Raw genomic sequence first — 18,304 nt, forward strand, 5'->3', positions numbered from 1 at the left:
GAACCGTGACTTAAAAACTGAGGGACGTCCCGAACCGTGAATTTTCTGTACCGTTTATTAAGTATGCGTAATTAAGTGTTTTAGCGTGGTATACAGTAGTTAGCGCCTCACTAGACTGTTATGTAAATAATTTACCACAAAGAGAATGCTAGCAGACAGTTTCTAAAAATGGGAAGCCTTCTGCTTAATGTCAGAGACTAGCATTCTCTTGGTGGTAAATGATCTACTCAACATTTCAGTTACTCTATTTTACATATTGTGTCCTTCTTGGGTATTTTTAGCCAGTGCACCTTAAACCTTGAACTTTCACAGACATTACATCACATTTATATATTACAACAGGTTCAAGATTAACTACTTGCTCCTTGTGACGGAAAAAAAAAAAAAAACTTCACAGTGAATATATTTGATTCCATGACGTAGTTCTGTGTGTTAGCTGAGATGGAACATCTGGAGTAAAGCCGGGAAAATTAATTCCCTACAAATACGGTATTACAGAATATTGAGCTTTTTTCATGGCAATAAATCAATCCATCTAATCAATAATTTTCTATACTATTCTGTACAGTTACAATGTATTTCATTCTGATTAATTCTATTGATTTTATTTGACTATATTCATTTTTAATGTAATTGTAACGTAATGTATTCTATTCTGTATTGTGTTGTGTTGTGTTGTGTTGTTTTGTGTTGTGTTGTGTTCTGGTACATTCTTGTTTATTGCATTCTATTTAATTGTATTCACATTGTATGTAAATGTGGGCTATTGGACAGTAATTTATTCTCATGTATTCTATTCTATTGTAAAAATATTTTTCTATTCTGTTATCGAATCTATTCTATTCTATTGTGTTCGCTTTTATTCTATTCTATTCTTATACTTTACAGTGTAAAGACCAAGCGACTTTATTTACACCACCTGCAAAATATCATTCCTTCCAATTCTATATTAAGAAAAGTGTATTTCGTAGTAGACAAGATTTATGAACAAACTTCTAGTGCAGTGACTAAGAAGACAGTGAAGACAGGTCTGAGAGACAGGAAGTATGGTGGTCCAGTCATGGAGGAAAGCAGGGGCAGAAGCCAAAAATACATCAGACTGCACCATCAGGGTGTGTGTAATATCACGCACGCCGACACATGTATGTGAACACACACACACACACACACACACACACACACACACACACACACACACACACACACACACACACACAAACAAGTATTTAAGAAGTATCACATGAAGTCCCTAGAGCGAAAAACAGACCTTTTGTAGACAGTAATTATGTTACAGTAAATGATGACATACTGACATCCCTTTTACACGTCTACCTTTAATCAATAAAAACACCAAAACATTTAGATTAATAAAAAACTATATATTTTTGTTCTCCATCATCAATAGAGACTGTTTCCATTTAATAGTGTCTTGGTTTGGAAACTCAGACAGCAATGGCACCATTTTCACTCTTGACTGGAGTTTGAGTACAATAATACCCCAGAAAAAGCGCAGCCTATTGGCCAACACCAAGTTGTGCAATATGTTGAAAAGGTCATAAATATTTGTGGCTGCTCTCTAAACCAAACACAACCGTGTCACACTACAAAGTATTAATATTCTTCAAATGGACACATTTTCCAAACAAACAGCGTTCGTTTAGAAAGTGTCTCATTAATTCCTGAGCTGTTGCTCAAACATCTGCTTAAGCCTTTTGTAGTCGAACTGGGCAAAATTGTTTTCTCAAAAGGCTGAGATGTCCCGTTTGTTTTAAGAGTTTTTCCACAAGATTAACTTTATTGTTCTTTCTTGGGTTGCTGTCGTGGACGTGAACTGTGTTTTGTTCAAACTGCAAGCAAACATTGACTTTGTAAGATGACGAATAAATCCGAACATTTCCTTCATTTGTACTAAATGAATTTCTTGCCACTTAAATATACTTAAAAAGATCTGTAAGTCTTATACCTATGGATTTACACAAACACACACACACACACACACACACACACACACACACACACACACACACACACAGAGGACTTTAAAGACTGAGGACTTTGTGATCAAGTTAAGATCAAGTCTTATTGGTCTCAAAGCAAAGCCAGGATTATATACAAATGCAAAATGACTGAATTGAGGTTTGTGACAAAAAAAACAAACAAACACCAAATCCGTTTCAACCCTAATCCTTCATCTAGCTATTTTCTTTCATGCATTACACAATTTCTAGGCTGTTTTCTAGAAAAAAGGGACGTCATTCCATGCGCATAGCCAAGGCAAGCCTGAGGCTATATAGAAAGCATCTCAAGCCCAAACTGATGTCCCACAGTCATGTTTATAAGTGTATATGCATCTATATACTATTGTCTTACTCTTATATTCACAGTATTCAATTCGAGATGAAAGCAAATCCATAAGAAATGCTTAGCTGCACAATTCCTGTTTTTCTTTCTGTTTTGTTAATAAGGAAATCCCTTAAACCCTCTCAACTTGAATTTACAATCAATGACCTATTTCCTGGCTACAGATTTGACTTTAATGAGGTAAAGCCCAAAAAGGCAACATGTCTATCAGGCTTTTGGGTTAAAAACCTACCCTATAAAACCACCCATTAAAATCCCAGCGCTTTCAGGACTAGGCTTTATGGTCCACTTTTGGACAAATGCATTATATACCTTTGGAAACACACTGCGACCTGCATGCAAACTTCACGCATGTGCTACAGATTGCTGTGTCCCAGAGGGATGTTGAGATGTTTCTACTCAGAGTGGGTTCCTGTCCTGAGTTATTTGAGTGTTTAATGTTTAATACGACACAATGCACAAGTCTAATCTAGACCACATAATCTTTCCTACTGTTTATTAATACTCTCATGTACCATTTAATGGTGCAGGACCTAATAGTTTATTTCAATGATCTTTTAAAAAACAAGTGCGGCTACACAAATACAAGCCGAAACCTCGTAAGATTTCCATACAAACTGACCACAGAGATTGATGGCTTAAGTCTTATTTTATGGTCCAGAACCTGCAGCACTTTGAGTTTTATGCTTATAAAAGGTGACATCAGCTTCATAAAACTAATTATGTGGGACCAGGGCTCAGTTAAAGCCACAGTTTCCACAGCAATCAAATAGCAAAATAGGGGCCAATGATCATGCAGAGTAGAACTACATTCTTAGATATGCTCCATGGGCTTTGTATTAGAATACATGGTATTCAACCTGTATGAAAATGTACATAGCTTTAATTCATATTACCATGTGATAATCGCAAGGCACAGAATGAGCACTGTGTCACTGCAGTTGCATTTCAGCCTTAATTGATTAATAAATTATTGATTAATTGACAATAAACATGTTATGTAACATGTTTATTGTGTACACACTTGTATGTTGTATTAGATTATGTAGGATGCATTATGTTCCTATAAGACTGCGTTTAAAAGTGTATTTTTCTTGTATCAAATGACTATTTTTTAATTATTATTATAATTTTTCTATTATGTTCAATGAAGTGTTAAAAAATAAATGAGTTCCACTTAGTGATCAGTTTAGAGCCATGTAGAATCATTAAAAAGTCTCCAGCCAGCTTCTATTCCATTTTCTAAAAGTTTGGAAGTGCTGACACTGGAGACTCCTTCCAAAAATGATAAACCATAACATATACGAGCAAGTTTATTATGATAAAAACCTGCTCTTTGCTTCACAATCTCAATGTTGTAGATCTTCGCTGTTATAGATCTTATTAATGCATCATCATTCAGCAAAATCCAGAGAAATGAATTAAGAATGTCTTGTTGTTTCATCACAAACAAACACAGTAAAACATCATCGAGAAAACAAGGCTTAATTTTAACATCTAAAGAATTTGCATTTTGACTCCATTATGCAGACCGACTTGATACAACTGAGCAGATATCAGCTCTTTACAGGGTAACATTCTGCTCCATCGTCTATATCTTCACTCTAAAATTCCATATTAAAGTGTTCATTCATCTGTTAATCAAAGCAACGAATCCACTGTCACATTGTACCATGCAGTGACCTTTGGATCTGAAGTTTTGCTGAATGTGAAGACATCAGGTTTTGTGTGATGATTGCAGAAAGTGGGAAAGTTTCTGTAATCCTGTGGTAATGTGGTGCTGTCGTTGTGTTAATCCGTCTGGGATCCACGGGCAGCTTGGCAGCCAAGGCTGTGCAGTGAGACGCTTATTTTAACATTTAAAAATTCCAGACACAAACTATAGACTTTTCGTCTGTGCCAAGAACCCAGTTAAAGAAAAACATTGCAGCTTCAGCCCCCCCCCCCCCTCCGTCCAATCACACCGCAATGCAACATGTTTTGACGCATCCAATCTTTATAAAACGACCTCCAACCTAGGATTAGTGTGTCTGATACAGCTTTTTTTCCCTGTGATGTTTTATTTTCGCTGCGACTACCTTTGAGTCAACACCCTGCACAAAACTCAAAACTCCCCGCACATGAGGCATCATACAGAAGACCGCACATGCCATTAAACATCTACAATCAATCACTCCTGAAGAATGCTTTCTTATTGCCTGAAGGTGTAACTCGTGACAGGTAGACAAATCACAAGCCCTAATAAACACTTAGATGCTCTATTTAATTAAGCACACTTTAATGACAAATCATGATGTACAGCTCTGGAATGTATCACTGTCTGGAGTCTTCTTACCTCAGCTTTAAATGCACTATTGTACACTGAACAATGGTGGAGTGTATCACACAAAAGACGGGTTAATCTGAAGAAGTCCAACAGATCAATCAATCAATCAATCAGTCTATTTATCAATTCTCTCTATGAGTAATGCATTTTTGAACAAATAACTTAGTGAGCTATACTGAACTAACCACGAGCTCCTTTATGAATTATATTCAAATAAAAATTTGGTTGGTTGTAAAGATGTTGGACTTCTGATCATAGGACCACCGAATTGCCACTGCTGGACCCTTGAGCGAGACCCCTTTCCCTGTTCTCAGAACTCAGACGTGCGATTCGGCTCATCGTCTTGTTGTACGGTGAAGTCGGTTCCAGTGAGCCGCAGTCCAGACGGAACCTCATGGTGTTGAAGTTTTTAATGGGATCCATGTTGGTTCAGGATTTCTTTCACTTTCCAGAATAAGTCTCCAACCTTCTCTGCTCCAAAACAACCCCAAACCATTAAACGTCCACCTCCATGTGTTAGTGTGGGGGTGAGGGAGTCTGATCACATCTTCTCTCCTGTAGTTCTTCTGGTAGAGACACAAATTTCCTATTTGGAACTTTCTTCCACTCGTTCACTGTCCAGTGCTTGAGTGTTTTTGCCCATAAGTTTGTTGCATACAAACAAAAGGCAGATGCATGCGCCTTAAAAGTCATAAAACACTCAGTGTTTACATTTAATTCACAAACACAGTACCACCATGGTGGGTTTTTTGTTGCTTGTATTATTATAACAATGTTTTAGAAAAGTAGATCATAAATCGGTCCAAAGACATTTATAGTCTCCACTTTTTTAGCCACTGCTGCTGCCGAATTTCAGAAACTTAAAACGTATACATGCTGACTTTTTTATTATTTTGAAGTTTTACATGGTTAAATAATCTTTAGTCTATAACAATGTAATGATTACATATTAATTTAGTGACGTTAAATAGTTTTTTTTTTAAAAAGGGATTACACTATACTATTCAATTATTTTATATTAGAAAAAACTTCAATAGGAGCATTTACTTACACAGTATAACAAGAGTACAGGTAGTTTCTTCCTTTTCATCGCTGCTTATTGAAGGATTTAGTGCAGAGATGATCAAAGTTGTTCCATAGTGACATTTGATTTGGTATATGAGATATATATATAAATATATATCAGAAGAGGAAAAACAAACTGGAAACATAAGAAGCAGATTCATGTCTCTTATTAAAGGTCACTGAATATCTGTAAAAGAAATAGAATTCTATTGTACAATAAATTGGATTGTTTTAGCAGATTACAGACTCATGTTTTCTGTTTATTTATACATTTAAAAAAAAACAAAAAAAACAACAAAAAAAAAACAGAGGCATTATGGTGATGTATAATGTGATTTAAAGTTTATAATTAATATTGGAACCATTATTTTCGATCAATCAAGTTTTTGGATTTTGGCCCTTCATTGGGAAAAGTTCTGGCACCTCTGATTATCTCATAATGAAGTCCAAAAGACTGACAGACTGACTGTCATATACTCCAGTACAATAGAGACTCAGGCTGCCAAGAAATGTTTTATTTCACAAACAGTCTGAAAATGTCTATAACATTGAAAACAATCCAAGATATGTTTTTCTTCCCTTCTTTTTCTTCTTTGCCATGCTGGTGCTGAATGTTTGCATTGGCTGGCCACAGAACCCACAGGAAGAGTGGGAGTAGAAAAGGTGGGACATCAGCGGTAAAACTCGTGACAGCACAAGATGCACTTTGATTGGCCGAATCCAGGGACAGCAGGGTTTAAAAGCCATGCAGCTGCATGCATGAAAACAAAACCAAGAGAAGTAGTGAGAGATCCACGAGAACACAGCAGCAAGAGATTTACAACAGCACAGGGATACAGGTAAAACACCACCTTTATTATTCAAATGTTTTTATTTATTCAATTTATTTATTTAATTTGTATTTTCTTTTTTGTTTGGTGGTTGAATGTATGAGTTGAATGAGGGACACTTAATATCTTAAAGCATAACTAGAGCTTTTTTTTAAGATCAGATCAGCGCTGGTTTGAGTTTTAACTAAAGCACAAGGGAATTTTTGCTTTTTTGTTTTCTCAATGAACTTACAGAAGGAATCAAATTGTGAAATCGTCACCGTTGTTGGTTTTTTTTTTTTTTTTGCTGTTTATTGAAGCAAAATGTGAATAACAGAAGAGGAAGTTATAAAGGTCAGCTGACTCATTTATTTCAGCAACAAAACCACCCAATTACAGCCTCATGCCAAAAGACAAATAATAACAACAGTTAACTGGAAAACAAAAAACCTGAAACAGCCTTCACAATGTTCTCCTTCAGCTTTTCAGCCTTTACATCAAAGACACAAAAGTGTTGATTTGCTATAATAATGTCCTTAATGAGAAACATTTGCTTAAATATAGTAAATTATAATTCTAATGGCTCCACTGAAAGGAGATTATTATAGCTGTAGCAAAACACTCACGGCTGATGTTTATAGTTGTAGTGTTATCGTGGCAAAAAAAAGAAAACATGGGGGTTGTTTCATGGTGAAAGCTGGATGTAGTTAGAAAAGGGAAACTGTTTCCTGTCTGCCAAAAATGTAGTGGCTGATTTGATATGGGCACACGGCCGTCGCTGTGGGTTTGCCTTGTGGAAAAATAGACGTGAAAAAAACACCCGGAACGCTAATTGATAGAGTTTAAAGTTATAGGAATTCTGTGCATGTGATGAGGTCTTTCTCGAGGGAGTCCTGCTTTTATTATGTGTCTGGATTATTTTATTTATTCATGCACGATGAATCAAAGTTTGTTTGTCACATACGCATTTATACAGAGTACGACATGTGAAATGCTTTTTTACGACTGTCCAACGTGTAAACATAAAATATATAAATAGAATATAATAATGAAATAAAGTAAATAAAAGTATAAATGTATAACGATGAAGTATGAAAATAAGGTTAAGAATAAAAGTATGTCATGTTGAAAAAAATGCGAATGAACAATGATCTCAAGGTGATGTGTAACTTTTCTCACTTTTCTAGGACACACAAAGGAAAAATGAAGGCTGTTATTGTATTCGTGCTGCTTTTCGCAGCAGTCTATTGTCATCCTGTAAGTTCAGACCAACTCATATTAGTGCATGGAAGTCATTTCGGGAAGGAATAGTTTAATAAACCTTTCTTTGAGTCACAGTATTCCTTTGTGATGAGTTCATGTCTTCTGTTTTACAGGTCAAACGTTCAGCCAGCAGCTCAGAGAGCTCTGAGGTGCAGCCTGTCGATACTCAGGTGAACGTTTGGAACATGATATACATTTTACACGGCTGTGGAATTGTTGTAACCTCTCAGGGCATCATTTACTAATAAAACAGTTTCATATTGAGACATTATGTTTCTAAGTGGTTTATAACTGCTCCTTGGCATGCTTGTGTTTCTCCCAGGCTTTGAAAGTCACTCCAGTCGCTGACATCAGCTCTGAAGAGGTACGAGAGACTCATCCTGCTTGCTAACCTCATGAGACACTCTTTCCTCATAAAGTCTTCACTGTGCATGCTGTTAATTACAGTGTAAAACTCATTTGATAAGAATATCCTATACAGGATGGAAAAGTAGCTCATGTTCTTGTCGATGACTATTAGATCCCATATCATGATCTTTGGGCTGTTTTTTTTTTTTTTTTACAGGATGATGATGATGATGATGATGCTGATGATAGTGACAGCGATGAGTCTGATGAGAACGGAGAGACCACCATTCCTCCTGTTTTCATGGAGACCACTCTGATCCCAGTAATTAACGGCCGTGGAGACAGCATTGGCTACCAGAGTGACTACAAGAAACCCATCTATGATGTGGATGGCAACAACATCGAGAAAGGACCTTCTCCTTATAAATCATATGAGTCTGACAAGACCGAGTATAACGATGTGAAAGTATACAAGGTAAACCAGAAAGCATTCAAATCTAATATCTAATAAATTGTGCTCCATGTTCTCATGTGTGAAGATTTCAATAGAAGCATCATCTAAATGTCTATTTAAGCAAACAAAATCTGAATCTCAGCAAGTTCCTCTGGTTCCTCAGGCTTTGCAGGTGCACAATGTTGGGCTGGACCAGGGCATGGACACCTCAAGTGGCACGGATGCTGACGACGTGAGCCAGCAAGAGCAAAAGACCGCTTCCACTTCTAGTGCCAGTGATGCCACGCCCAGTGAGGAGAGCGACGAAGACAGCCAGAGCAGCGAGGAGGACACGACCGCGCCCACCACGACCGACAGCAAGTCGTCTGAGAGCGACGAGAGCAACGAGAGCAACACCACCGACCAGACTGCACTGATCAAGAGTGACAACTCTGAAGTCGTGATCGCTTAAAATGAGCCCAGACCTGCTGGTGACACGTGACTCACTTCACCTCGTGTGATAAGAAGCAGAATGCAACGATACGGCGCAGAAAAGCCTGCTCTAATCCTGAAGCTGCATTTCGTTACCTGTCCAAAAGCCGTTTCTTTCAAACAAACCTACATTTGCACAATCATTTATGATAAGTTTATGTAATATATTTTATTCATCCCTATATCATGATTTATCATTTATTATTAAAGTCTTTTTTTCTTTTTCAAAAAGTTACTGGTTGGTCATTATTCAGTATTTTATTAAAATATAGAAACGTATATAGAAATATAATATAATCCAATAAAATATATACAATTCAGTGATATTTGTGTAGAACTTTTAACAAAACACGTCGTCTCAAAGCGGATTTACTGAAAGAAAAATGCAAATACTATATGTTTTTTTATTTCCTGATTTTAGTCCCTATAAGTTTATTCCTAATGAGCGAACCTGTGGCTACAGTAGCAAAAAAAAAGGTTCATCCTGGCTTTAAAATAATCACACTCATTTTCTCAGGCAACACTAATAATATACATTAAAATTAAATAACTCCACATCTATCCATTATAGCAAACTAGACAGCAGCGGCCGCTCGTGATTGGTCTAAAAGTCTGGCATCAAAATACAAACTTAAAATATAAATTATACACATTTAAAAACAAAAAGATAGGTCGAAATAGCTGTTCATAAGCCTGTAAACCAAAGCCTGAATAAATATTTATTGAATTAAAATGTATATTATATTTAATAAATATATAATTTATATAAAAGCGACCATGTCAAACCAGCTGGCGATAAAGTATATAGTTATCGAAATATTTTACACATTTTGGTTGAAAATTTTATAACATTTTTACTACAGTTAAAACTGAAACTTTAAATTGTGGCTCAATTAAATGATACATTTCAAACATTCATCAAAAAAAGAGGGACAAATCAAAATTTCATAAACTTTCTGAAATATTAAAAAATATTCCACAAGAGGGCGCTGTAATTTTTATAGACAGAAATGGAAGTATCGTCTTATTCTTTCGGCTTTTCCCATTAGGGGGCGCCACAGCTGATTATCCGTCTCCATACCCTCTGTCCTCTACATCTGCCTCTTTCACTCCAACCACCTGCATGTCTTCCCTCACCACATCCATAAACGTCCTCCTTGGCCTTCCTCTTTTCCTCCTTCCTGGTGTCTCCATCCTCAGCATTCTCCTACTGATATACCCCATGTCCCTCCTCTACACATGTCCAAACCATCTCAATCTCACCTCAATCTCACGTCCTACGTGCGCTGTCCCTCTAATAAACTCATTTCTAATCCTGTCCATCGTCACTCCCAACAAACATCTCAACATCTTCAGCTCTGCTACCTCCAGCTCCACCTCCTGTCTTTTACTCAATGCCACTGTCTCCACAGAACTGGAAGTATGTGTATTATTAATGAAATGGTGGTCATGCACTTCAGATCCACATGCAGGACACATCTGTCAGGTTAATTGGGATTAAATGTAAATGCGTATTGAAGACAAGAATAAAGTGACTCATGCCGTTATTTATTGTAACATGACAATAAAAATGCATTGCATATATTTGAATACAGAACGTTACCTTTGCTATAATAATGTTACTGTCAAATCATTACAGCGCAATAACAATGAAATCAAATGAATCAAATCAAATAAAAATCTAAGTGTTTTGAATATAGAAAAAGATTTGATCAGACCAGCAAATGACTAAAATACTTATGTGTCTTTTCTTAAGCTTTATGGTACAGCAACTAAATATCTCCTCTAGGCTCAGTTTGCTGATGCACAGTAAAACACGTGACTAACGGTGGTAGAACAGTTGTACGGCTGGTAGGCTCTGGTTCAGCAGTGGTGATCAAATCCTCCTCAGACGATGAAGACTCACTGGAGTCACTAGTTGAAGAAGTACCAGATTCACTGGATGTAGACATCTCAGATTCAGAAGATGAGTTGCTTGATTCATTTGATTCCATGGATTTGGAGTCATGAAACCTACTGTTTATTGTCAGATGTCTATTTCCGTACCTGGGATGAAGCTGGAAGCAAATACGTCAATGAGAAACTGATCCTGGTGTGACTAAAAAAGTCTTATCAATTACAGACAACTGATTGTTGCACTTTTTTTTACTTACAGGTTTGGCGAAAACAAATGAAAGCAGCATCAGCAGCAGTGTCGTCCTCAACTTCCACATCCTTTAGATCAAACAGGTTAGCAGAAGAAAAGTCAGTAAATCTGCATGTGCTGTGACACACCTGTAAAATCAATCGTCACCTTGTACGCTTTTATTCAGTCCACATATTCCACAGTGTCTCTGCTTCTGGGTCGCTGCAGTTTATATACTGATCAGCTGTAATTTTAGGGTGGGTTCAGGAATACGTCCAGACTGATGAATGAGTGATGCTCCACAAGCTTTGAGCAATATCCGCTGACATCGTCTTTCCCGTCAGTGGCCTTACTTAATCTGTATAATTACAGTGTGGAAATCCAAACATTAGTTTGAATTACTCATACGTGGAGTTTTCGCCTGGTTTGGAACAAGATGCTTTTTAAAACATTCAATATAAAAAAAAACACTCAGGAACCTGGAACTGTTTTAAGTTGCTTGATCAAATCACAGAACGACTATGAAAAATGTTTGTGGACACCTGAGTTTAAGATGTTTTCATCCCATTCCACGTGTAGTCCATGTTTTGCTGTTATAATAACCTCCACTCTTCTGGGAAGATGTTCCTCCAGATTTGGTGTAGATTTGTGTGAGATTTCAACTACAAGGGTGTTAGTAAATGCAGGTAGTGATGCAGGTGAGAAGGTGAGAAGATTCCTGGGGTGCAGTCAATGTTCACATTCACCCTAAAGCTGTTCAATAGGGTTGGAGCTCTACAGCAGGAGATCTTCCACTCCAAACCATGTAAAGCAGATCTTCAGGGAGCCGGCTTTGTGCACAGGGGTATTGTCATGCTGGAACAGGTTTAAGTCTCGCAGTTCATGTGAAGGGAAAATTTCATGCTACAGCAATCAAAGGCATCAGATACGATTGTGTGACGCACAGTTTGTTGAAGAACAACATAGGAATGGAAAAGTCAGGCGTCCCAATACTTTTGGCTATATAATGATCCTAACATGATTAGATGAGGAATGTATGATGGGTAAGAATCATCTAAAGGTTGAACATGACAACCGCGTACGAATGATATTGTCTTTATAATACACTACTGATCATGTCCTTACGATATGTTTAAAATGGGTTCTTTTGAGGTTCTTTGAAAATCTTTCCATTGACGTCTAGAGAGGCATTATTAGGGACAATCAAATCAAATGGGGACTAAAACTGTGCTGGGCTCCAACCTAGAACTACAATTAATTACCTAAATCTTGGACTTTGAGCAAAGCTCTCTGGATTTACATTCATTGGTTTGCTATTTTAAAAGACTGGATGGTAAATGGGTGTGTCAGGAAAAACACTCAGAAAGAAACACTGATCTTGGTTATTATTAGCTCCTATTATAAACTAAATACGCACACTTTGTGGTGATTAAGTGTGCAGATGTGTATTACAATAAGGATTGCAGTAAAAACATTATTTGATTACATTAAATTTTGTTTCTGTAGAACTTTTCACAATAGAAACTCTCAAAGCAGCTTTACAGGCACTTTATTACATGCACCAGTTCATTTCCAGTGTAAAAGGAACCAAATATCACCAATTGACCCGATGTACTCGCACTAACCAGAGCAGACTTGTTTCTAATCCCACCCCAGAATCCAGTCAGGAAAAATCCCTTTTCTGCTCACCACAGGTTTCTGTGTCTCTCAGTCTCACGTTGTCATCAATCATTGCTCATATCTTTGGATCGTTTTTAATGTCCGACATCGAATGGTAGGAGGTTTGTTTTTCCACAAACCTTCTATTCTACAAACCACCTCCTGTGAGTCAAAATCACTGGTGTGTGATATGTTACTGTACGTGAGTAACACACGCTTATGAATAGGGTTTTTTTCTTAAATACCCAAGCAGAGATTGTGCCAAACAAGTCAAACAATGAGATCGGACACCGACTGAAGAAAGTGACTGGTGAAAAGTTATTATGGTTTGATAAAGTGTTTGTGAATGTACAGAAGAGCGAATAATTAAAGGAAAGTTTTTCCAGTCTGGCACAAAATCCTGAGAGTCAAATGCAAGTAAAGAAATTCAGTAAAAAAAAAAAAACAAATTTTATATATATATATATATATGATCCGCTGTGGTGACCCCTAATGGGAGAAGCTGAAAGAAGAAGAAGAAGAAGAAGAAGAAGAAACTGAGGTCAGAACACAAGCTCAGCCATGATACAATGCCCCTGGAGCACAGAAGGTCAAGACGGCCATACAGAAAGAGACCAGAGTAGAAATAATTCATCACTGGATAATGAAGTGGAAGATCTACAGCAATAGAGCTCCAACCCTATTAAACTCTTTTGGGATGAAGATAAACGCTGCACCCCAGGACTCCTCACCTCATCTACATCAGTACCTGACTTTACTAACGCCCTTGTAGATGAATGAATTTCCACAAAATCTTGTGCAACATCTGATCAGAAGACTGAAGGATATTATAACAGAGAATCTGGACTAAATGTGGAATGGGATGATCTAAAAGATACAGATAGAGCACCAATTTTATGGTCCACAAACTTTTATCAAATGCAGTGTGTGTGAACAAAACACTGTTTATTGCATAAGCTCATATCCATCCAACAAGGATTCTAGTAGCTTCTAAAAAATGTAGTTTATGAATAATCTTTTCTTTTCCAGGTCAATTTTTTTACAGGACCAAAAATAAACTACTACAAGTTGAAACAACCTCTTACTGGATCTCATTCTTTTTTTTATGATTCTGCCAAAAATCCACATATTTCACTTTCAGAGTTTAAAACAGACCAGAGTTTCTTATTTTGAAACTGATTTCACAAGGTGCTTCCTGATAGAAACTGTCAGTGAAAAGGTTTGTGGTTGTGCTTGATAAGGTTTGTGTTTTGATAAGGTCTAGACAGGATCATGTACATCATTAATGTGGTTTCAGCAAGTAGGTGATCAGAAGGTATTAGTGGTTCAGTTGCTTGCACATATGATTCAACTTGATCTAAAAAAGCAGTTAAAAACAGATTACTGCTGAATATTACATCATATAATTAGTTGACTTTGACTAATCCTGAGCATTGATGTGTAGTTTGCTTATGCTTTTCCTCGTGAGCCTCCAAAAAATGCACTGGTTAGTGGAAATCTTGATATCTTGATATAATATCCTGACTAGAGGTAGTGGATTTGACCGATATCTATTTATTAAAAAAACAAACAAACAAACAAACAAACAAACAAACAAACAAACCCAAAACATTAATGAATCATGAAAATCTGCTAAATTAAATAAGTGTGAATATATCAATTCTTCTTCTTCTTTCAATTAATAAACATAATTATATAATTAATAAATATATTATAGCTCTTTCCGTGCAACGTGCAATCTCACGTGTAAAAACAAACAGCATGTGATGTCTAGGGGCGAATCACTATGACATAGAACTCTCGTAATGACATAGAACCAGAAGCCGGTAAAACAATCGGTATGGATTTTTAATCCATATTTTTTAATCCAATTTTTTCTCTAATCCTGACATTTTTTTTGTATTTAATTATTGACTTTGCTCAACACTTCTCATTTCTACTGATTTGGTTATGTTTCCACACTGCCACCTTCTGTAATCAGCATGCTAGTGAAAAACTCCTGTAGTGAACACACAGCAGGCCTTCAGCAGAGCGAGAAAGATCCTCACGATTTCTGGTTTATTAGTGAAGATCAACAGGACTGACAAGTAAAACAACATGACAGAAAAACAAAACTGTTAATAGCTGCATTAATTTACAGTTAATTTCAGATGCCATTCAGAAGATAATTACACTCTAAATAAATACAATTAGGTTGTGCAATCTTCGAATCTTTATATTTTGTTGTTGTCTATGATATTTTTTGGAGGTATGTTCTCTAGCAAGCGCTAAGGCCCTGGAACATGTGGGAGTTTAAATTTCCAACAATGAACTTTATTTAACCCGAATACATGACTTTTAAAGATCACTACATGCATGTTTTCCAATATTAAGAAGTGGAAACACTCATCAGCCCATTGCTGGTTCAGAAATATTCAGGTTGCTACAATAGTTATTTGCTGCTACACAATTCTGTTCAGTTCATGTTCTCAGTATTTACTGTCTTTATTCATTGTTGCATGAATTTTATTTTGTCCTGCAAAATATTGTGTATTTGTGTTTTATATAGTCTTGAGCACTGTTGTACAGGATCAATACTGCACCACAAAACATTTTATTCCAGTGTACGCCAAGGACCAGTGTAGTTTTGAGAATGTTCTCACGTTGTGGTTGGTGGTGTGTGTGTGTGTGTGTGTGTGTGTGTGTGTGTGTGTGTGTGTGTGTGTGTGTGTGGTCAGCTTGTTGAATAGGATTTAGGTGTGGTGAAGGTGCAGGCCATTCCACCCTTGATAACACTCCAGCTGACTATTTGCTCTCTAAACTCATGTGTGTATAGAACTTTACTGTACTTTTACATTAGATGAAAGTGTGTTATAGATATGTCATGTTTTGGGGTACAGGTTGTTTTAGTGTGGGGACACTTTTTCTCATCAGTAGCTATTTTTCCCTCTCTCTCTCTTTCTCTCTCTCTCTCTCTCTCTCTCTCTCTCTCTCTCTCTCTCTCTCTTTCTCTTAGCTCGCATAACTGAGTGTGTTGAAGAAATAAGAGATTGGATGACCCATAACTTTCTGCTATTAAATTCTGATAAAACTGAGATTTTGCTCATCGGCCCAAAAAATAGTACACAGAAGCTCCAGCATCTCAGCCTGCATTTAGACGGTTGTTCTGTAACTACTAGTTCAACGGTAAAAGACCTGGGAGTTATTTTAGACAGCAACTTATCTTTCAAAAATCACATCAATCAAGTTACAAAAACAGCCTTCTTTCACCTCAGAAATATTTCTAAGCTAAGAAATATGTTATCTATATCTGATGCAGAGAAGCTCGTCCATGCGTTTATGACCTCCAGAATAGACTACTGTAATGCATTACTAGGTGGATGTCCTGCATCCTTAATAATCAAGCTTCAGTTAGTTCAGAATGCGGCAGCAAGAGTTCTTACTAGGTCAAGAAAATACGATCATATAACCCCAATCTTATCGTCCCTACATTGGCTTCCTATTAAGTTTCGAATAGACTACAAACTACTGCTACTCACTTATAAAGCACTAAATGGTTTGGCTCCCATGTATCTATCCAGTCTCTTAACACGCTACAATCCGTCACGCTCCCTGAGATCTCAAAACTCTGGGCTTCTAGTAGTTCCTAGAATAGCAAAGTCCACTAAAGGCGGTAGAGCATTTTCACATTTAGCTCCTAAACTCTGGAATAGTCTTCCTGACAGTGTTCGGGGTTCAGATACACTCTCCCAGTTTAAGTGCAGATTAAAAACATATCTTTTTAGCAAAGCCTACACATAACACACATCACACACATCACATCACAACCTTGTGCTCCAGAACATCTGATCACATGCACATTATCAACTTGTGCTGTTAATATCATGAACAGCAGCTACGCTAATTCCTCTCCACTGCTTCTCTTTCTCTCCCCATCCCGAGGCATCCTGAGGTTTGGCCAGCTCCAGTCACGATTATGGACCTATGGATGATCATGGAGAAGTAGATGCCGAGTGTTTAAAGGCCCTGGCATGGAGAAGTAGATGCTGGATCTATGATGATCACAAATTGTTCTGTATTGTTGAAAGATTTATGACCAAACTTTTGATGTCACCCATATGAGGATGGGTTCCCCTTTGAGTCTGGTTCCTCTCAAGGTTTCTTCCTCATATCATCTAAGGGAGTTTTTCCTTGCCACTGTCGCCACGGCTGCTCATCAGGGACAAACGCACACCATTCACCTTCACTGTTGTTTTCTGTAAAGCTGCTTTGAGACAATGTCTGTTGTGAAAAGCGCTATACAAATAAACTTGACTTGACTTGACTTGACTTGACTTGACTTGACTCTCTCTCTGTTATCATCATCGCTTGGCCTTTGAGGGAGGTGGTGGGAGGTGGTGGCAACCCCACAGCTGCCCAGTTGTATGAATCAGATGATTGTAAGTTGCTCGGGATAAGGACAATGCTATAAATGTAACTGGATGTTCGTTTCACACTCGTGTTAATAATTAGCTGAGCTTGTAATAAAACATGTTTAAAAAAAAAAGAGCAAATGTGGATAGTAGCTTTTAAAGGGCACAACACAATAAATAATAGTGTCATACCTACAGACATTTTCCCCAGAACATTCTGATGACACCCTCACAACTCTTCCATGGACCAGTACTGGGCCCTGAAAGGGTTCTTGGGGACCTTTGGTGTAGCGGAAGTGGTTGCTCAATGATTAAGACGTTGGACTTTGGATCGGAAGGTCACAAGCTTAAATCCTACCACCACCAAGCTGCCACTGCTGGGCCCCTGAGAAAGGCCCTTAACCCTTCCCTGCTCAGTTGTAAGTCGCTCTGGATAAGGGCGTCTGCCAATTTCCATTAATGTAAATGTAAATGTAGAGGATCGACAATAAAAAAAACAACATAATTAACTAGAGAATGTTTAGTGACATATAAGTCATTGTTCAAGACTGTAAATGCGTCACTGTATATGTAATACTGTGTTACAGGTTCTTACTGCATTTAATTCAGTCTCTAATAACCCTTTCATACGTCTTTAGGCCGTCATATATAAAGATGAAATGCTGTAATGTAATGCGTGTCTTTACATGGCAATACAATCATTGACACCCAGATACTCTACAATTCTAGTCCAAAACTATAAATAATGTATTACATATGAACTTACTGAAGCTGGATCTCTGAATGTTTAAAAAGCATTAGCTGATAGTCACCCACAACTTTTCAGGAGTCCCCTTTACATTGGCATGTTGTTGAGCAGAAGAGGAACAAACACCTCACATTAAAAGGAACTACTGACATCTCTTGGTTAAACTTGGTTACTGACATTAAAGGAATTAAAACCTGCTTTTTGGTTCACATCTCTCATCTTTGAGTAGATCCTCCTTATTGACAACAGCCAAAAGACAAACAGCACATTTTCTTGTGTAATTA

At 37.3% G+C, this 18,304-nt stretch overlaps 1 protein-coding gene and 1 long non-coding RNA gene across 3 annotated transcripts; one reads left to right on the top strand and one right to left on the bottom strand.

Moving 5' to 3' along the window:
* Positions 1-6,436: 6,436 nt before the first annotated feature.
* On the top strand, positions 6,437-9,328 carry spp1 (secreted phosphoprotein 1). 2 transcript variants are annotated; one of them, XM_083567692.1, is made up of 6 exons: positions 6,437-6,591; positions 7,749-7,818; positions 7,938-7,994; positions 8,147-8,188; positions 8,390-8,647; positions 8,790-9,328. In XM_083567692.1, the coding sequence occupies exons 1-6, from the start codon at positions 6,452-6,454 to the stop codon at positions 9,075-9,077; spliced, it is 855 nt and encodes a 284-aa protein (XP_083423818.1). In that variant the 5' UTR covers positions 6,437-6,451; the 3' UTR covers positions 9,078-9,328. The 2 variants fall into 2 exon arrangements, with proteins under 2 accessions (XP_083423818.1, XP_083423817.1); XM_083567691.1 differs by having other exon boundaries at positions 8,390-8,632; positions 8,769-9,328.
* Positions 9,329-10,646: 1,318 nt separating this feature from the next.
* LOC310741296 lies at positions 10,647-18,183 on the bottom strand. Its single transcript, XR_014537922.1, has 3 exons — positions 18,039-18,183; positions 11,251-11,580; positions 10,647-11,154 (listed from the first exon to the last, which is right to left on the bottom strand). It is a non-coding gene; the product is annotated as an uncharacterized lncRNA (long non-coding RNA).
* Positions 18,184-18,304: the final 121 nt, after the last annotated feature.

The sequence above is a fragment of the Silurus aristotelis genome (genome assembly GCF_946808225.1).
Source record: "Silurus aristotelis genome assembly, chromosome: 18".
Classification (NCBI taxonomy): domain Eukaryota; kingdom Metazoa; phylum Chordata; class Actinopteri; order Siluriformes; family Siluridae; genus Silurus; species Silurus aristotelis.